Below are 15,948 nucleotides of genomic sequence, written 5' to 3'. Positions count from 1 at the left end.
CTACAAAAAAGGGAATGCTTCTGTTCAAATTCCTCCCACCTTAAATTTTGCAATGGTTCTTTGTCCTCTTGGAACTGTGCTTTGAACATCTTCCTAATGCTTTGGACTTGAGTTCAGAAGAGATAAGTGTTGTTTTATTATCCAATCCTTTAGTAAATATATGACATCTGGGGCTCTTCCTCTTGTTGGTTTCTTTCTACAGGTTATTAAAAGATGATGTGTCAAAATTATCTGGTACTCTTTCAGTAGTAAGAGCTGAAACAGCACCAGCATTAATACTGTCCTGAATTTGAGAAAAAATAGGTTATTGAGATGCCTATCCAAAGGAGGAGAGTGAAAGCAGATCAGTTTAAAGAGAGGTAATAACAGTTGTACCTTGACTTCTTAGTGCAACATCTAACAGCCCTCATTCCCTTTGTGCTGCTTTAGAACAATCTGTTATTTGGTGATACAGCTTTTTATCCTTCAGTCAGCCAGGGTCAGCTGTTGTGCACTGAACATGTAAAAGGGGGATGGACCATGACACAGGGCTATTGTTTGCCACTGTGTGGGAGACTGATACAGCAACTGGCTCTGAAACAGTGTTGGGTAGTTCTGAGTAAAATAGTGTCAGTGCAGTCTGGGTGGGGGAAACGGACTGGTCTGGCTTAGCCCTGACTGTGCTGTTCAGTGAGTTTCCAGGGCTCCTTGCTATGCCTGTGTCACTCCCTTCACCCATGGGAGGAGTCTGCAGGACTGGAGACTGCTAGGGACCACTGCTTTTACCTGCTTAGTCTAATGCTCCTCTCTTTCCCCCATAAAAATGTTCAACTAAGATGTTTTGCATCTCTTCTACATAGACCTGTGCCAAAATCCATTGAATCCAGTTGGGGAAACTTGACCAACTTGTGCTCTCTGGAAGGGTCCAGAGTGGGAGCACCTCTGCCTGACTGCTGACTCCTAGGCCATACTCTTGTCCTCAGGGTCTGTGGCATTACCTCCTCTGCCTCTGTCTCTGGGTGACTTGAAGTCAAGCCATTGCAGTTTTCTCTTATGAAGAAGTAAGAAAGAAAAAAGAAGAACAACAACACCTAATCCTTTTCCTCCTGAGGAAGTGTCTGGAGGAGGAACTCATGCATTAGCTGGAAAAAGACTGGCAGCCGCGTTTCTGCTGAGATCCAGTGGCATTTCAAAATCCTCACTGAGAACAAGTGTAATTATGATGCTCCCCCATATGATCAAGGAATGTCATACGCAATGTCTGTTCATCACAACAGATTAGCTTTAATTTTCTAGTCAGGATGACAGCACAGGCTATTCAATATCATTTTTGGGTTGCTAATCTTCAAATAGTCTATTTCTTTCTTTTTTGATGTTATTGCCATGGAAACTGGCTAAATTGCAGGTCCAGATTACATCTTTACTGTTCACTCACTTTCATTTTGATCTGATGACATTCTTCAGGTGCCAGGAAGAGACAAAGAACAAATCAGTAGTGTTCCTTGAAACACAGAGTCATTTCCTGTGCTCTCCAGCCTCCACTACATGAGCATAGGCACTTGTGTTCTGTCTCCCAGGGCAAGAGACTTGAAATTGAACATTTGCTACCTGCAGCCTAATTTTCTTTGATAGCATTGCTCAGCCAAGCTGGAGAGGACAACTCAGCAAATGGCTTCCTCATCTGTTTCTCTTGCCTTTTCAAGTGGTAACACAGCGTTGTACTGTGGAGCACAAATCTAGGAAATGTTTTGCAGAAGCACTAAAACTGTTGAAAACAGATACAATCAGGAGCCAAGGAGAATTGCTATTCAAAGTATGTGTCAGTGTCCAGAGTGGGGAAGGCTCTGTGTCAGAATCCAGATAATACTAAGGGAAGAACACGTCTCTGCTACGTGTCTGCACATGATGGCCCAAATCATGTGTTGCTCTTTTCATATTTTTGGGGTTTGAGTGCTGTCTTGAGTGTAGGAGATCTCTAAATTTATTTTGTTTCAGCATTTTTATCTGGGTACCAGGTAAAGGTGCCCTCTCTTGTGACCTGGCCTGGATTCTTAGAGGTGGAACCTGGGGACCATACTTCTAGAGACCTCTTGCAAGTTCTTGCTTTAATCAAATAATAAAGTTTTCTTTCTGATTAAATAGCCTTTATCCCCCTACAAATTCCGTAGATTTGAAAATGAATGTTGGGGAGAGGAAACTGAAATGAGTTATGTATATTTTCTTTTAAGAGTTTGGAAAACCTGGACATGAATGTATAAGTAGCCCTTAGGCAGCAATAAAATTAGAAACTGGCACTTAGATAGCAAGATCTAATATATGCTACTGACCTTGCTGACATTACAAGAGCAATCTTCACACAGATAGCATTTTTAATGGAATATCTATAAGGCTTTAGTCATTGATGCCTTTGCCTTGCATCAGGCATTCAGATCTTGTGTCCATTTTCCACTATACTTAAGCTGCAGTCAAGTTACAAGGGAAAAATCTGTTCTTTATTGCAGTATTATTTTATCTCTGACCTTTTGTAATACAGCTGAGTTTTGGAGAAGCTTTTCTCTGTTTATCAGGATTAAGTCTTTTATTCTGATAGACATTATTATGGATCATAAGAAGTTGAGGGAAATTAGTGCCCTTATGTTGCATGAGAAGGCAGCTTTGCAGTACAGTTTTTCATTCTTCGTGTGCACAGGGGGTTGAGATTTATTCTTTTTCATTCTGAAATGACAAAAGTGCAGCACATGCCCTTGTCTGTCTCTCCAGAGAGTGAGTTAACATTGGTAATAGAATGGGTGAGTTTACTAAGGACAGGAGGTAGAATTACTTGGCTTTAAGAGATCTATTTCTAACCTAATTCAATATCTTGTTAGTTTATATCAGTGATTCATTCGCAGAGGTTGCTGTTGTTGCAGAAGGGCTTGTGTATATTGAACACAGCTGCTTATATGGCTGGTTTTGGCTGAACCTGGTAATATGATGATCTCTATATCCTCAGAATTTGTATTCAGAAGGAATTAGGGGAGTTTTTAATTTTGACAACTATCATTATCCAGCATGTCTTCATGACTTGCATGCTTAGTGAAGGAGCACTGCACTTTGCTTTAGCCTCTGCTAGTGAGAACAATGCATAATCTAGTGCTCATACTACAGGAAGAGGTGCTCAGAAGCCAACGATGTGTTCCTGATTCTGTCATGGATTCCAGCAGTTTTCTTGCATATAAGATGTGGCTTCCTGGGTGTGGAAAAATAAAGTAAAATTAAGACAGAGGAAGTAGCAGGCATTTTTGAAAATGTTGGCCTCAATATGTCAATTTTGCATTTCTAAATTGGAGGATTCTGAGTATTTCACAAGACTCCGTGAAGGCTCTGTGAATGTTTGCAAGGTGTTTTAGAGCTGTCAGCATGGCAAGGTGCCCTGCTATGCAAGGAGCAACCTCTTCCCTTCAGACCACGCCACTAGAACATTCGTACATTTGGTGATAGCCTCATCTGACAGCAGCCCATTAAGAGATTGTAATAGAACTGATTTTCCCAGATGTATTATTGCCCTCTTCCCCAGGAATTTTATCTGGAGGAAAAGAAGAAGTATTTATTTGTTTGTCCCAGATGCCCTCAGAGTATGTCAGAGCTGGTATCAGTGTGCTGTTTGTTATATGCACTACGTGATGTTCATGCCCAGAGTAGTGTTGTACAGGATGGATTACTGTCTGTCTCAGGAGTGTGTGGAGGGATAAACTCTTCAGTGGAGTTCATGGCAAATTCTCAGTCTACCTTATAACAAAAACACAAATAAATTGTGCCTGCAGATTTTACAGATTGTTGTGAATCCATCAACCTGAGTTAAAGAGTTAGAAATTTTTCAGGAAAAGGAAGAAAAAACCACCCCATGTCTCATTAATCAATATGTGACAGAAAATCCAGCTTCTTTCCTTTGTTTATCAATAATATGCAATTTTAATAAATTTCCTGCCCTGTCTCAGTTTGGCATACAAACCTTGTTTGACATACGGTGTCTGTCGCTTGCACTTGGAGGTTGAATGTACTACATAGAGCATGTAACTAAGGAGATGGGGTTTTGTTCATCCTTTCAGTTAATTCTGTGTGTTCTTTTTTTCCCTCCCCTTCACGCTGCACGGCTGATTACCACCCTAGGACCTTGCAATGGGACACAGACCCCTCAGTGCTGCAACTCCAGTCTGACTCTGAACTTGGGTATATGTCAGCTCTTTTTGTTATCATTTCTTTGCAAGAATTGTGTTGAAAATGCTTCCTAGTTGAGCTGGTTGTATGTGATTTTCATTTGCTTTTTTGACTCAAAAAGACCATAATTTAAGTTTCCTTTTTTTAGTTTCATAAATAAGAAGCTTCAGCAAATTCATCTTTGTGGAAAAAAAAACCCCAACTATTTAAACAAGCTTATGAAAAGATAAATTGCTGTTTCTGTTGCCTGAAACACAATACAAATAACTATTTCATTTCAGATGAAATGTTATTATTGTGGCATATATGTGCATGTATAGTTACATTGATTTTGTTTGTACCTGTTGATTCAGACTGTTCTCTCTGAATCATTTGCAAGATACTTTTGCCCCTCCTTTCTGCCTGCTATAGTTATGCTGTTTCCACATGCAGTAATGATGTCCCCTTTTCTCTTAGGAGCTGTGTATGCATTTAAAATTGGGCATTTAAGTATGATCATAGTCCAAGAATAGTTGGCATCTTAGTTAAGTTCAGGCCTATCAAACTTTTCTAAAATTGTAATAGAACTAAAATTAATATTTCATAGTTTGGGATGGAACTTCTTTATGCCATACAAGTGAAAAAAATAGTTAATTTAGATAATGTAGAAATGTTTGCCTGCAGAGGTATTCAGGATAAACTGTTCCTCTAAAAGGATAGGTAGCAGTACCTCAAGTTCTTCAGAGCATGAGTCATAGGCAAAACCAAATCACTACACTGAAAAATTTGCTCTCCCAAAGAACTTAGGGGGTTGTTTTGAGTCTCCAAGCAAGTGTCTTGTGCTTTTATTTGTTCATGTGCTACTTCATTCAGCATTCTGTAAGAAAAACAACAGCTTCCCTTTAGCTGCTGATTGACAGTGCTCCCAGCTGCAGTTAGGTGTGTTGGGTCTATTCACTAGGAAAGATCGGAAGGAAAATATCCAGGGAGCTTTCTAAACAAAAATATTTCTCCATATCCAGAACTCCTAGGAATATTTGTAGTTTTTCATGTGAGTGTGACTTCAAATAGGTCACAGTTCTGCAACTCTGGCTGGGCTGTACCAAAAACGTAGAGTTTTTTGAGCTATTTTAACCTACAGAAACCTTTTAGAAATCCCAGCTGCTTTTTTTACAGAAGTTTGGATTAAAAGATAAGCACTCCTAGGAGCAAGGTTTCTCAAACAGCTGTGCAAAGCAAGTTCCTTTATTTGACTCGTGAAAAGATAACCCTGTATGTAGCTACAGGACTTCAATCATTTATGAGTGGTCAGTGCAAAGACAGAAAAGAGGCATGCCAAAGAGCAAATCCACAGGCGTACATTTTAATGAAAGTCCTGCCCCTTTTGAAAGAAAACTGTCTTCAAACCTAAGGCAGAGTTAAACTTCCCTCTGGTGTCCTGAGACTAGGGCAAAAAAAACCCCAACAAAACCAATGCAAGAGAAATCCTGCAGTCAGCAATTAAATGATGTGTATAGCAAAACACTTCTAGCAGATATATCTTTCTTGTGATACCTGTGGACAGAAGAACCAATTTTAATGCCTGGGTTTTAGTCGCTATCCTCCTACTGACATCCCATTGGCAGTTTGGAAAGGAATCTTTCCAAGCTTATGTGCTCTTTAAGATGAATATTCATTGAATTTATGAGAATTATGAGCATCTCAGATGAAAAACGGGGATGGGAAAACAATAGACCATTTAGTGTTGCCCTAAAAAGAACTAGAGACTAGAACATTACAGCCCATATCTGGTGGAGTCCAGATACTGAAAGGATGCTCCAGTTGTCCGTAAGTGCTTGGGACCAAAGGCTAGGCCAACTTTTAGTAACATGAGAACCATTAGAGGTGGCTTGACACAGGCAAAAAGCAATCAGTAGATCGTGTTCCTTCAGATAAAGAAAGACCTCCCAGTCTTCAGCAGTGATTACCAGAATATGGGTGGCACAAGGCATTTGTACAGGCACCAGCAATTCCTGAATTGGAAGTGTTTTAGATGAAAAATTCCACACGTTGTCTCAGCACAGTGCTGTGGGAAGTAGCTCACTTCTGGGATACAGTGTGCAAAGAGGTTCAGTACACCCAGCTAGGGGTTAAATCCTGCTCTCTGTTAGGGTCATGTTCCCCATCCTCAGGCAGTCCAGGAGATACGGAGTGACCTCATGTGAAGCTGTTTTAGAATTAGGTGAGGTTCTAATTAGGTCCAGATTAGACAATTAATTAGGGATTATACTTAACCAAGACCACTGTCAAGAGACTCTTTCAGTGCAAAGGCTTAAGAACCTCAGTAAATGGGAAGAGTAGCCTGGGGCAGTAGGGGACGGGTTACGTAGGGAAGTCAAACTGACCAAGCAGGCAACAGAGATTGCACATCTGGTGCTGAGGGAGGCAAAAGCACATGAGAGTTGTCTGGGGTGAGATACTTATTAAAGATTGAATTCACACGGACCCTAAGTTAAAGCACCTACAAAAATGTCAAACTACTGAAACCTCTGCTAGCTGAAGAAACTTTTCTGCCCCCAGTAATGAGGTAGAAGTTTTTCTGTAGAATTTTTGGACAATTGTAGGATTTTGTTCATATTGGCAAAGTCAGAGATGGTTGTAAGGAGGGAGACTTGTTAATTTTTCTTCTTTGAAAAGAGGAAAGACTCAGAGCTACAACTGTTTCTGCTCTAGTGGTTTGTTACACAATACAGCTGATTTGTACTGATTACCTGCTGAATCTAGTTGCAGTCAGTTTAATAACAACTCCGGCAGTAAAATAGATTAGAAAAAATATAGCTGATGTAGCGTTAATCAGCTGAAAACTTCAGTAGGTGCTACCCAGTGATGTCAGTTTCCTTTTGAGACTCGCATTTCCTTTCAGACATCAATCTTAATTGAATACCTAAACCACTGTAAATTAATTAGATCAGAACCCCTTTGACTCCTGTTCTTCTGGCAATCTGGAAAATGAAGAGGATATGGATAATGTGTAAGAATTTTCTGCTTTTCCAAATTGTTCTCTTCAATAATGTGACAAGTTGAGAAACATTGTGTCCAGGAATTTATTTCCCCATAAATGCACAAGCATGCTCACACTTGTTGATATAGGTAACTGGTCTTAGTTCCTTTGTTTATTACATTTGCATTCTTTTCTCTGCTGAAAATTGGCATTTTTTCCAGTAAAACACTTCCAAGTAACCATTTGTATATTCTTCACTCCCTGCAGTGAGTCAAATAATATTCAGGAAATAAACTGATTTTTTCCCTCCCTGCTGAGTGAACTCTGAGAACTGAAGGTGTTCATGACCATGCTCAGCTGCCTCTCTTCTTTTTCACTTACAGTTAGCTTGCTTCCCTGTTTTATTTCATATGGTTTATTTAAAGTAAGGGAAGTAGACAAAACAGAAGGCTATAGTGGCCCTGCTCTGGTTGTGTTTTAGCTCTCCTCCAGCCCTAGCTTTAAGACTCCACTAATCATAAACCTACATCAATGCCACTATTAATGACTTCTGTGGAAGGGAGAATCTCCTTCTTTATAGAAATTACCCACCTTGCCAGTTAAAGACTCTGTTACTGTGCCCAGCTGAACATTTGGCAGTCCTAATCCATCCTGGTTTAAACACCACTGTTCCCTTTCCACAGCTCTGTATCCCAGGCTGAGGATGAACTCCTTTGAGCAGGCAGAACATCATAGTAATGATGGTATGAAAGAGAATTTTGTTGCAGTTAAGAGGGGCACAAGCAGGCCATTTCTCTCTCCCATTTACAATCCCTCTCAGCAGCATGATCTAGAGGTTCAACAACTGTACTTTATTATGGCAAATGGTTCCCAGGTTAATTTTCTTCACTGCAGTATGGTACTTCTCATGCATACTGTGTTGTGTATCATCTTAACAAACACTGAAGTATTTTTTTCTCTTGTTCATAACAGCAAACATTTGTTCCTGCTGCTGATTTACATTTAACATGACTAACCTTTTGATGTCATGTATTCCACCTTAGACGCAGACTGCACAAACTAGGGGTGTCAAAGATTACCCAAGTTGATTTCTTACCTCGGGAGGTGGTATCATACTCCAAGGAGACGCAGACACCTCTTGCCACGCATCAATCTGAAGGTAAGATTTACAGTTTTTTAAAAAAAATTAATAGAAAATTTGCATTTGAGTTAAAGAATGTAATAAAAATAATAGTAAGTCATAACATGGCTGCTTATCATGTATTTTCTGCAAGCCAGGTATTGTTTATGTGATTAATGGCTGTTCTGATGACAAGAGTTATAAAAATCACTTTAAATGCAGGTGGAACCAAACTACTACTGACTTACAATGGGTTGTGCTCAGATAGAAGTTTAATGAGAACATTTTTCCAAATAAATCATTATGAATGTAGTTAAAATAGTGCTTCGATTTTTTTTTGCTTTCTCAAGGAAGTTATTAATTCTGTGCTTTGTAAAGAGGCAGTGTTGGAAAGTTGCCCTCAGTTGTTTGGTCATTGTAATTGTGTCCCCCTGCTGTAGGTGAAGCTTAGGGAGAAGTTGCAGCTTAGCTCCATGTACTGAAAAAGGAGGTTTGCATACTCTGATATGGACAGTCCTACTTTCTCTCTGCTGACACCATGCTGGCATCTGTACTCATGGAGCTGTTTGTTGGCTGTTTGGCTCTCCCGTTGATAAGTAAATACACAGAGTGGCAGGGGGGTGCTGATCTGCCAGTGCTGTACTGCAGGATGCTGAATGCAGGTCAGTGGTGCCATTTAAACTGAAAGCAAAACTGTACATTAGCCTGATGTTGTTTATGCACTAGAACAAAGCAGATAGAAGAGGAAAAGCTCATATCAGTCTTGACCATAATTTTTACTGTTAACAATGAAGGATCAAGAAAAGTTCAACAACCAAGTAATTTTCTGCCGAAGATAGTGTAGAACTTTACCAAGCTTCATTCAGAGAAGAAAAACACTCAAGTAGGTTCAAAATGTGGTGGTGGTGGTGGTAAATCTGTCTAAATATAAGTTACCGTCAGGGAAAACAGAGTGAAAAACATAGCTAGCTTTCTTCTGCAACTGGGTTACCAGGTCTGCATTAGGAAGGCAGCTGCCTTAGGGACCAGAAATAGAAACTGCTGAGCTAGATGCTCAGATTCTGCTATCCTGGAGCACAAGTTTACTCTGGTCATCTGTGGACTGAAATAGTACCTTCAAACACAGACAGCCCTTTTGCTTGGATGATGCTCCTTGAGCAGTGTGTCCAGAGAGCTTTGCCTGCTCATAGGAAGATGCTGTCTCAGAAGCCTCCCTGGATCAGCCCAGCTCATCTCTGCTTCTCTCTCTGTGGGCTGCTGAATGCTGTCTCAGAAGCCTCCCTGGATCAGCCCAGCTCATCTCTGCTCCTCTCTCTGTGGGCTGCTGAAGCCTCAAGAAAAGCCCCTGAGTCCTTGTCCTCCTTGATTAAGACCAGTTAATGCTCAACCCCAGAGCATTACCATGAGTTCGTTGTTAGATCAGATGCAGAGGGTGTCCTTCCTCTCTGACACGTGGCCTTTATCCAATGCAAGAACCTATGGATTTGGGAAATTTAAGACATGGCTTTGTGTTTGCGTCCCTCAGCAACTCCAGCACTCATGAGCTGACCTGTCTTTCTGAACAGGACAGCCTCACTTGAGGAAGCATCTTCTTTCAGTAAGATCTTCTTGCTTTTTTCCCAAGGAGCTCTTGAACTATTACGAAATCCTTTTCTTGGCTAGACAAGATGACAATCTCCTACCCTTCAAGGAAAAAATCCGCAAACAACAGCGTGATGCTGTGGAGCCTGGCAGTCAGGACAATGAGCAGAGAGGCAGTGTGGTTTGAAATGGTCCTCCCAGCACAGAGGAAAGTCACTTGTTCCTCATTTGTGTGAACAAAGATAAGTGGAAGCATAAAATATCATGCACTTTAAGCTGCCTGGGCCAAAACTGTGATGGAAGAGGTCAAATATGTGGTTTTGGTGACTGGGTTTGTTATTTTTCCTATTCTCTGTGTCATCACAGCGAAGGAAGAAACATCAGCAATACATGCTAAAACACAGAGAAAATATCATCCAATTGCTTCCTTCAGGTGTGTGAGGAAGAGAAAGCATAACTTATATTTTCTTTCCAATCTGCTGCTAGGGAATTCTCTGCACATAACTTGGATATGATTATGGCTGTGCATCAGTAAAGGAGATTCAGGAAAGTTTGGTTATTCCATTGAAAGGCTATTTAATTGGAAATTCTCTAGGGGGTAAATAAGCCTTATGGTTTTGGTCTCCCAGGTCTGATGGAAATAAATTCTCAGGTTTTCAATCTCCCAAGCCTCTCTATGAATGCTGAGCCCTTCATACTGTCACTCTAAAGATGAGCAGCAGAGAGAAATTCCTCAGGAGAGCAGCTTAGAGAAGAAGTCTTTACACTGTTTCTATGCATTCATGTGATAAAACATAGCCATTATCTTTTCAAGATAAATTGTTCAGTCATTACTACAGTTATGGGCTCAGTTATTCAGCATCTGAAGCCTTAGAGTTTGAGAATAGAAAATAAGAAACTTCTTATTTAATTGGATGAGTCTGACTTCAGCATTCGGCATTCACACTTTTCACTGCCTGCCTTAAATACTGGAAATGTCAAAATGCAGAATTTTAGGATGAGATTGTCCCATGCTTGCTTCTTCTTTGGAAGACAACTAATGAAGGGTACAGCTGGTTGGAAAGATGGGTGAAAAGAGGACTTTGAGTCCATTCAGTATTCTTCAGCTTTTTTCAAAATATCCTTATCATGTTTTCTGCATTTGCTTCTCTAGAGAGCAAGAAAGAAACTCTGAGGTACTTTAAACCTACTGCTGTCTGGAGCTTAGTGGATGTTCTTTGTGGTAATGGCTATTGCCCAACAAACCTTATAAAACTGGAAAAGGAAGGGTTCACTCTGGTAAGTCCATGTGGTGCCAGAGAGCCAGATGCTATGTTCACTTGAAGTCTCAGCTTGTCAGCTGCTAATTTTAGAAGAAGTAGTGTGGCATTATTCTTCACTGTATAAAAAACAGATTAACTCCTCTTTTCAGAACAGGTAATTTGCTTTATTTCAGAGGAATAATGGCATGTCATTTCCCCCACCAACTTTATTATTTAGGGAGATGTGTATATGCATCATTCAGTCCTTTGATCACAAGTACATAATTCTTTTGCTTTATTTAGGTCACAGTCAGCTTCAGCCTTTTCTTTTCTTCCTTGCAGGATGACTTCAAAAACACACAGATCTTGGCTCTGGAGCCTGAGAAAAAAATGTGCTCTTTACTTTCCCCATCCTCCTGCAATAATTGAACTTGAATTTAGGTATTTGTAGGCATTGAGAGACATTTTGCTTGTGCTGCTTTTTCCATTCTGGAGTTGATTAAGACCTAGACAATGCCAAATCTTTTTTGAGAGGTCTCTGGGACACTTCCTCCACTGTGCAGAGACTCTCACATCACCTCAGGAGTGTCAGCCCCATGTAGCCTTCAATGATTGGACCCTCCAAAGCCCTTCAGACCTGCTGTTTGCTGAAGGTGCACCTAGGAGAAAAGAGAAAAGCCACGGCCTGGCCTCTGCCCAGGACAGATCCCTCACTGCTGTGCAGCAGTGGAAGAAGCTCTGTATGACTGCCTGCAACCGAACTTTTCAGATAGGAAAACAGTCCGCATGTTAAGGCTCTGCTAGATGCCTGCCTCATCTCCAGCATACTGTTCTGCTCTTTAATGGGCCAGGAGGTAAAATCTCAGAGAAGGAAGGTACTCCTCTGATCTGGGTCCCCTCAGAAACCAAGGGCTGCAAGAAGGAGAAAGTCTGTGAGCCTTCTGGCTTTGCTGTCCAGTGTCAGGAGTGTTGTTATTCCTCTTTTGTGAAGTAGAAACTACTTCATCAGTAAAATGAGATGTTCTCACATTCCGGCTTGACAGACTGTCACTGCAAATAGGTTAGTCAGAAATGCATTCCTGAAAGAGTAGGTCCTGTGTACAAGAGAAGATCTTACTCTCTAGAACAGTGGAGGTTGTGTGCACTTCATCAGTTTATCATCTTCAACAGGTGTTTGTTCATGTGGGGAAAACAAATTATATGCCATACTCACCTCCTGAGCAGGATAACCTCATCTTACATCACAAATGTAGCCCAGTTCTGGAAAAGAACACAATTGAGACCTGTGATCCATCTGTTTATGTGCTGTTTTCAAACACTAAGGGTATTTTGACTATTAGGGAAAGAAGAAAAATAAACTCTCTACTCCATCTGGAAGTAGGCTGGAATGAAGTGGCAAAACGGAGGTGGGGCTCCAGAGGCTGGGTTGGGTTCTGCATGTGTCTGGCAGTGTAATTCTCTGAACTAAGGTTCCTGAAAGTTACCTTTTTTAAAGCACTGAGGGAAGAGAGGGGAGTTCTGCTCACACTCAGACTCACGAGACACATGAGTTTGGGTATCTGTGTGTGATACCAAATGTTAAGTGTCTACTGTAGGGTGAACCAAAATTCTGTAGGTGCCACTGATTGCATGGACTAGTTCTTCACTGACAAACTTGGTAACAGAGCACTTAATATAGCCATATTAATTTAGGTTTCTTGTTATTGAGTAAAGTGCATGTGTCTAGAAGAGTGATACATTGGCATTCGGTGAGGCCAGTGTCCTACTTCAAGTTTTGATAATTGGATGGGAAGTTATCTGGCTGGGACTGCCAAGCCCCAGTGCCGTGAAAACAAGTCAGGCCTCTGGAATTTTATCATTTCCATGATAAAATCCATAGATAAATGTATTTATACTTGGTGTTAAGGTCTTTATGATGCTGTGCAGCAGACCTCTAGCACAGCAAACTCTGCCCCAGTCCTGTTGTGCCTTGCCGTGCCTGACTGTAGCTCAGCTCTAGCTTTGTGAATGTATGCTGTACTTTGGAAAAGCCAGTCCTGGAACTAAGTGAGATCATACTTAAGCTTTCCTATGGCCAATCTGCCTAGAGCTCACGGATCAGAAGCTGGGCTTTAAGTTAAAGAGCTTACTTTGGCTTTTCTCTTCCAGAGAATTGTAAGCTCAGCTCCAGTCTGAAAAGGATGAGTCTGGATGCAAGAATAGCTTTGAACCCCTCATTTAATGGGAAACGCAGATGCACATTTGTGCATTACCATGCACGCAACATCTGTGTCAGGATACATGATGATGTGTCATGGAAAGGCATTGGACATAACTAAGGGGAAAGCAAAGACCTTCTGTTGTAAACAAAAGGAGGTGCTGAAAAGCAAAACTAGGATAGAAATCACTATTAAAAAGAGAAGACAACCTAAAGAATCAGTGTTAAAGCAGAAGTTATGTTTTTAAAGAGACAGGGCCTTAGTATTAGTATGAATGGACACTAATTTTGAAATAATTTTTTGTAATTTTGTAAAATATTATGCTCTATCTTAAGCAGTATCATGTATCATTAGGTGTTCTTAGTTAGCTATAAAAATCCATTTTGCCTTTTCTTCTCAAACTGCGGGCCATCAGAGTTGTACTGTGGATCCCAATAGCTGGCATAAGCACTCTGATTCAAGACGGCTTTGTTTGATTAAATGAACAAAGCTTAATTTGTACTGTTGTACCAGACTGTACAAGACTGGATGAGACTAGAATGAAGTGGTGCAAAGATATGAGGCATTACATTGTATAGCAGTCTTTCAATAATTCCTCTTCTTTCATGCCACAACCGCATCTCCTTTTCTAAATAACAAGGTTTTCAAGGTGGATTTTTTTTTCTGATTTTAAATGCGACATGAAAATCTTTCAAAGGCATTCAGGCAGCGCACTCTGGTGGTGAAGCGCCGCGCCGCGCCCCAGGGATGCTGGCAGGGAGGGATGCAGGGATGCTGGAGTGATCTGTGGAAAAACGCTGGCCCGATCTTTTGTCTGAGGCAAGAATTATAGTTAACAGAAGGTGCTTGAGTTGTGTGACTGAGATGTATGAATGCAAGTGCTGTTTAAAGAAGTGTGAGAAGAGACCAAGGCGTTACACAGAAATTGGGGGGAAATATATATTATTTAGGAAAGTTAAAAAACTTTTAAAAATCAGTCATAGGTATCCAGGGCAATAATACACTTGTGAAATCAGGTGCAATCCCTTGTTATTCCAATCCCTTATTGAAGTACAATTAGTAAAGTACAATTTGTTACAATACATATATTCCAGAACAGCCACAACAGCCAGCTACCAGGTGTGGTGGGTCTGTATTCCACTCCTGGCAAGTTGCAGACATTGGGTATGTGCCTCTGAAGGCTTTCTTCACCAGGTGGCTCATGATAATTTTATGTGGTACAGAATTAGAATAAGGACTTGGCTTAAGAAATTAGTTTCTCTGGGTTTTGTTGTGCAGAAAAATACATTTCATACTTGCAAGGATTTCTTCTTGGAGGAGTAATGAAGAGGCCGCAGTCTGGTCATGGATACTTCGGTGTTTGAGTGCAGAAGGGGACATCAAATGTCTGTTCTCCTTAAATATTTAACAGGCTTGGGATCAAACAGCATTTCTGCAAGACAGTCCCAGTCCATTTCTAAAAGGTGGCCTAACAGTATATTAATCAGCAATCATTGCTTCAGTATTTGCTCCCATTCCCTGTTTCTCCTTCCAGGTTTTCTCTAAAGACTTCTGGAGAAAGGCTTTTCTTATACTCAAGGTGGTTTTCAGATGGTCTTATGCAGAGAGCCCTTTGAATGCTAAACTGTTTTGAACAAGCAGATCTGACAATTTATTAAGCATCGGTAATTCTCAGGGAATTATCTCCTAAGAACTGGTTTAACAGAGAGAAGATTGCCTCTGGTCACACAGTTGGAGGTCTGAAGAAAGAAAACTCTTTAGAGATCTTAGACTTTTTCCCTGATCATTTCATTACACAGGGATCAAGTAACTTGACTCTTTGCAGTTCCTACACAATCTTAACAAAATCTTGGGCAGGCCTCCTGAAAACCAGGCACATACACATAGGAGTTTCCTGCTCCAAAGTGTCCCTGACCTTCTGCAGACTCTAGTTTCTTTTGCACAAGGTGCCTCTGCATTAAATGCAGGCCAAGAAAGTGTATATAGTAATTCTTTATGAGGGTGGAGACGTGTCACAGCTGAACTATGCCTTCTCTAAACCGTTCAGGCAACAGAAGATGAGGAACAAACCAAAGCTTAACTGTCTTTCGCGTGAAACAAGGACCCATTTTTTGGCCTGTGCTGCCTTGGAAGGGAGTGTTGTGCAGTTTTCTTCTGTGAATGGAAGCAGTACTGCTTCAGAGCCTTTGCAGACATGGGGAAGGATCATGCTGTGCCAGCCCTCCTTGCGCCTTCTCAATTCTAATGGGTGATCTTTGCTCTGTGCTTTTAAGCAAGTGGATCCCATCCTGCACCCAGAGATGGGAAGCTGTTCTCTCCAAGAATAACCCAAAAAGCATTGTAGTCAATCTCCTTGTGCAGAAACCAACCTTCTCCTTTAGTTGCAGTGGGAAATAACGTAATTGAATGAGATCCTGGTACGTCTGGTGTCGCATGATGGAAAACAAGAGAGCTGATGTTAAGAGCCCTGACCTCAGACTCCTTTAACTAGCTGCAAGTCATCTCACAGTGCCTTTGACCCATCTCTGTGTCCTGACGTCTGAAACTAGCAGCGATCCATGAATTCAGAGAGATGCCCTGTAACACCTGTATGCAAATTGAATTCTTTGTTGGCTGGAAATGAAAACCTTCCTCTAAGTCTTTCTTCTCTGGAAAAGATCCTGGCCATGTTCT

General features: G+C 41.0%; 1 protein-coding gene across 7 annotated transcripts in view; it reads left to right on the top strand.

Annotated features, from left to right (window-relative positions):
- The window catches only part of DYNC1I1 (dynein cytoplasmic 1 intermediate chain 1), a 187,519-nt gene that overhangs the window by 35,642 nt on the left and 135,929 nt on the right, over window positions 1-15,948 (top strand). For 4 of the 7 annotated variants that reach the window (XM_032111659.1, XM_032111649.1, XM_032111685.1 and 1 more), the window contains exons 5-6: window positions 4,129-4,188; window positions 8,179-8,294. In XM_032111659.1, coding sequence (XP_031967550.1) covers window positions 4,129-4,188; window positions 8,179-8,294 — 176 coding nt within the window. The remainder of the gene's footprint in view (window positions 1-4,128; window positions 4,189-8,178; window positions 8,295-15,948) is intronic. The other 3 variants (XM_032111675.1, XM_032111702.1, XM_032111695.1) reach the window with 1 other exon arrangement.

This window comes from Corvus moneduloides, chromosome 1, assembly GCF_009650955.1.
Source record: "Corvus moneduloides isolate bCorMon1 chromosome 1, bCorMon1.pri, whole genome shotgun sequence".
NCBI classification, from domain to species: Eukaryota; Metazoa; Chordata; class Aves; order Passeriformes; family Corvidae; genus Corvus; species Corvus moneduloides.
Note: the sequence above shows the minus strand (reverse complement) of the source record. Positions and strands in the feature narration are given on the sequence as shown.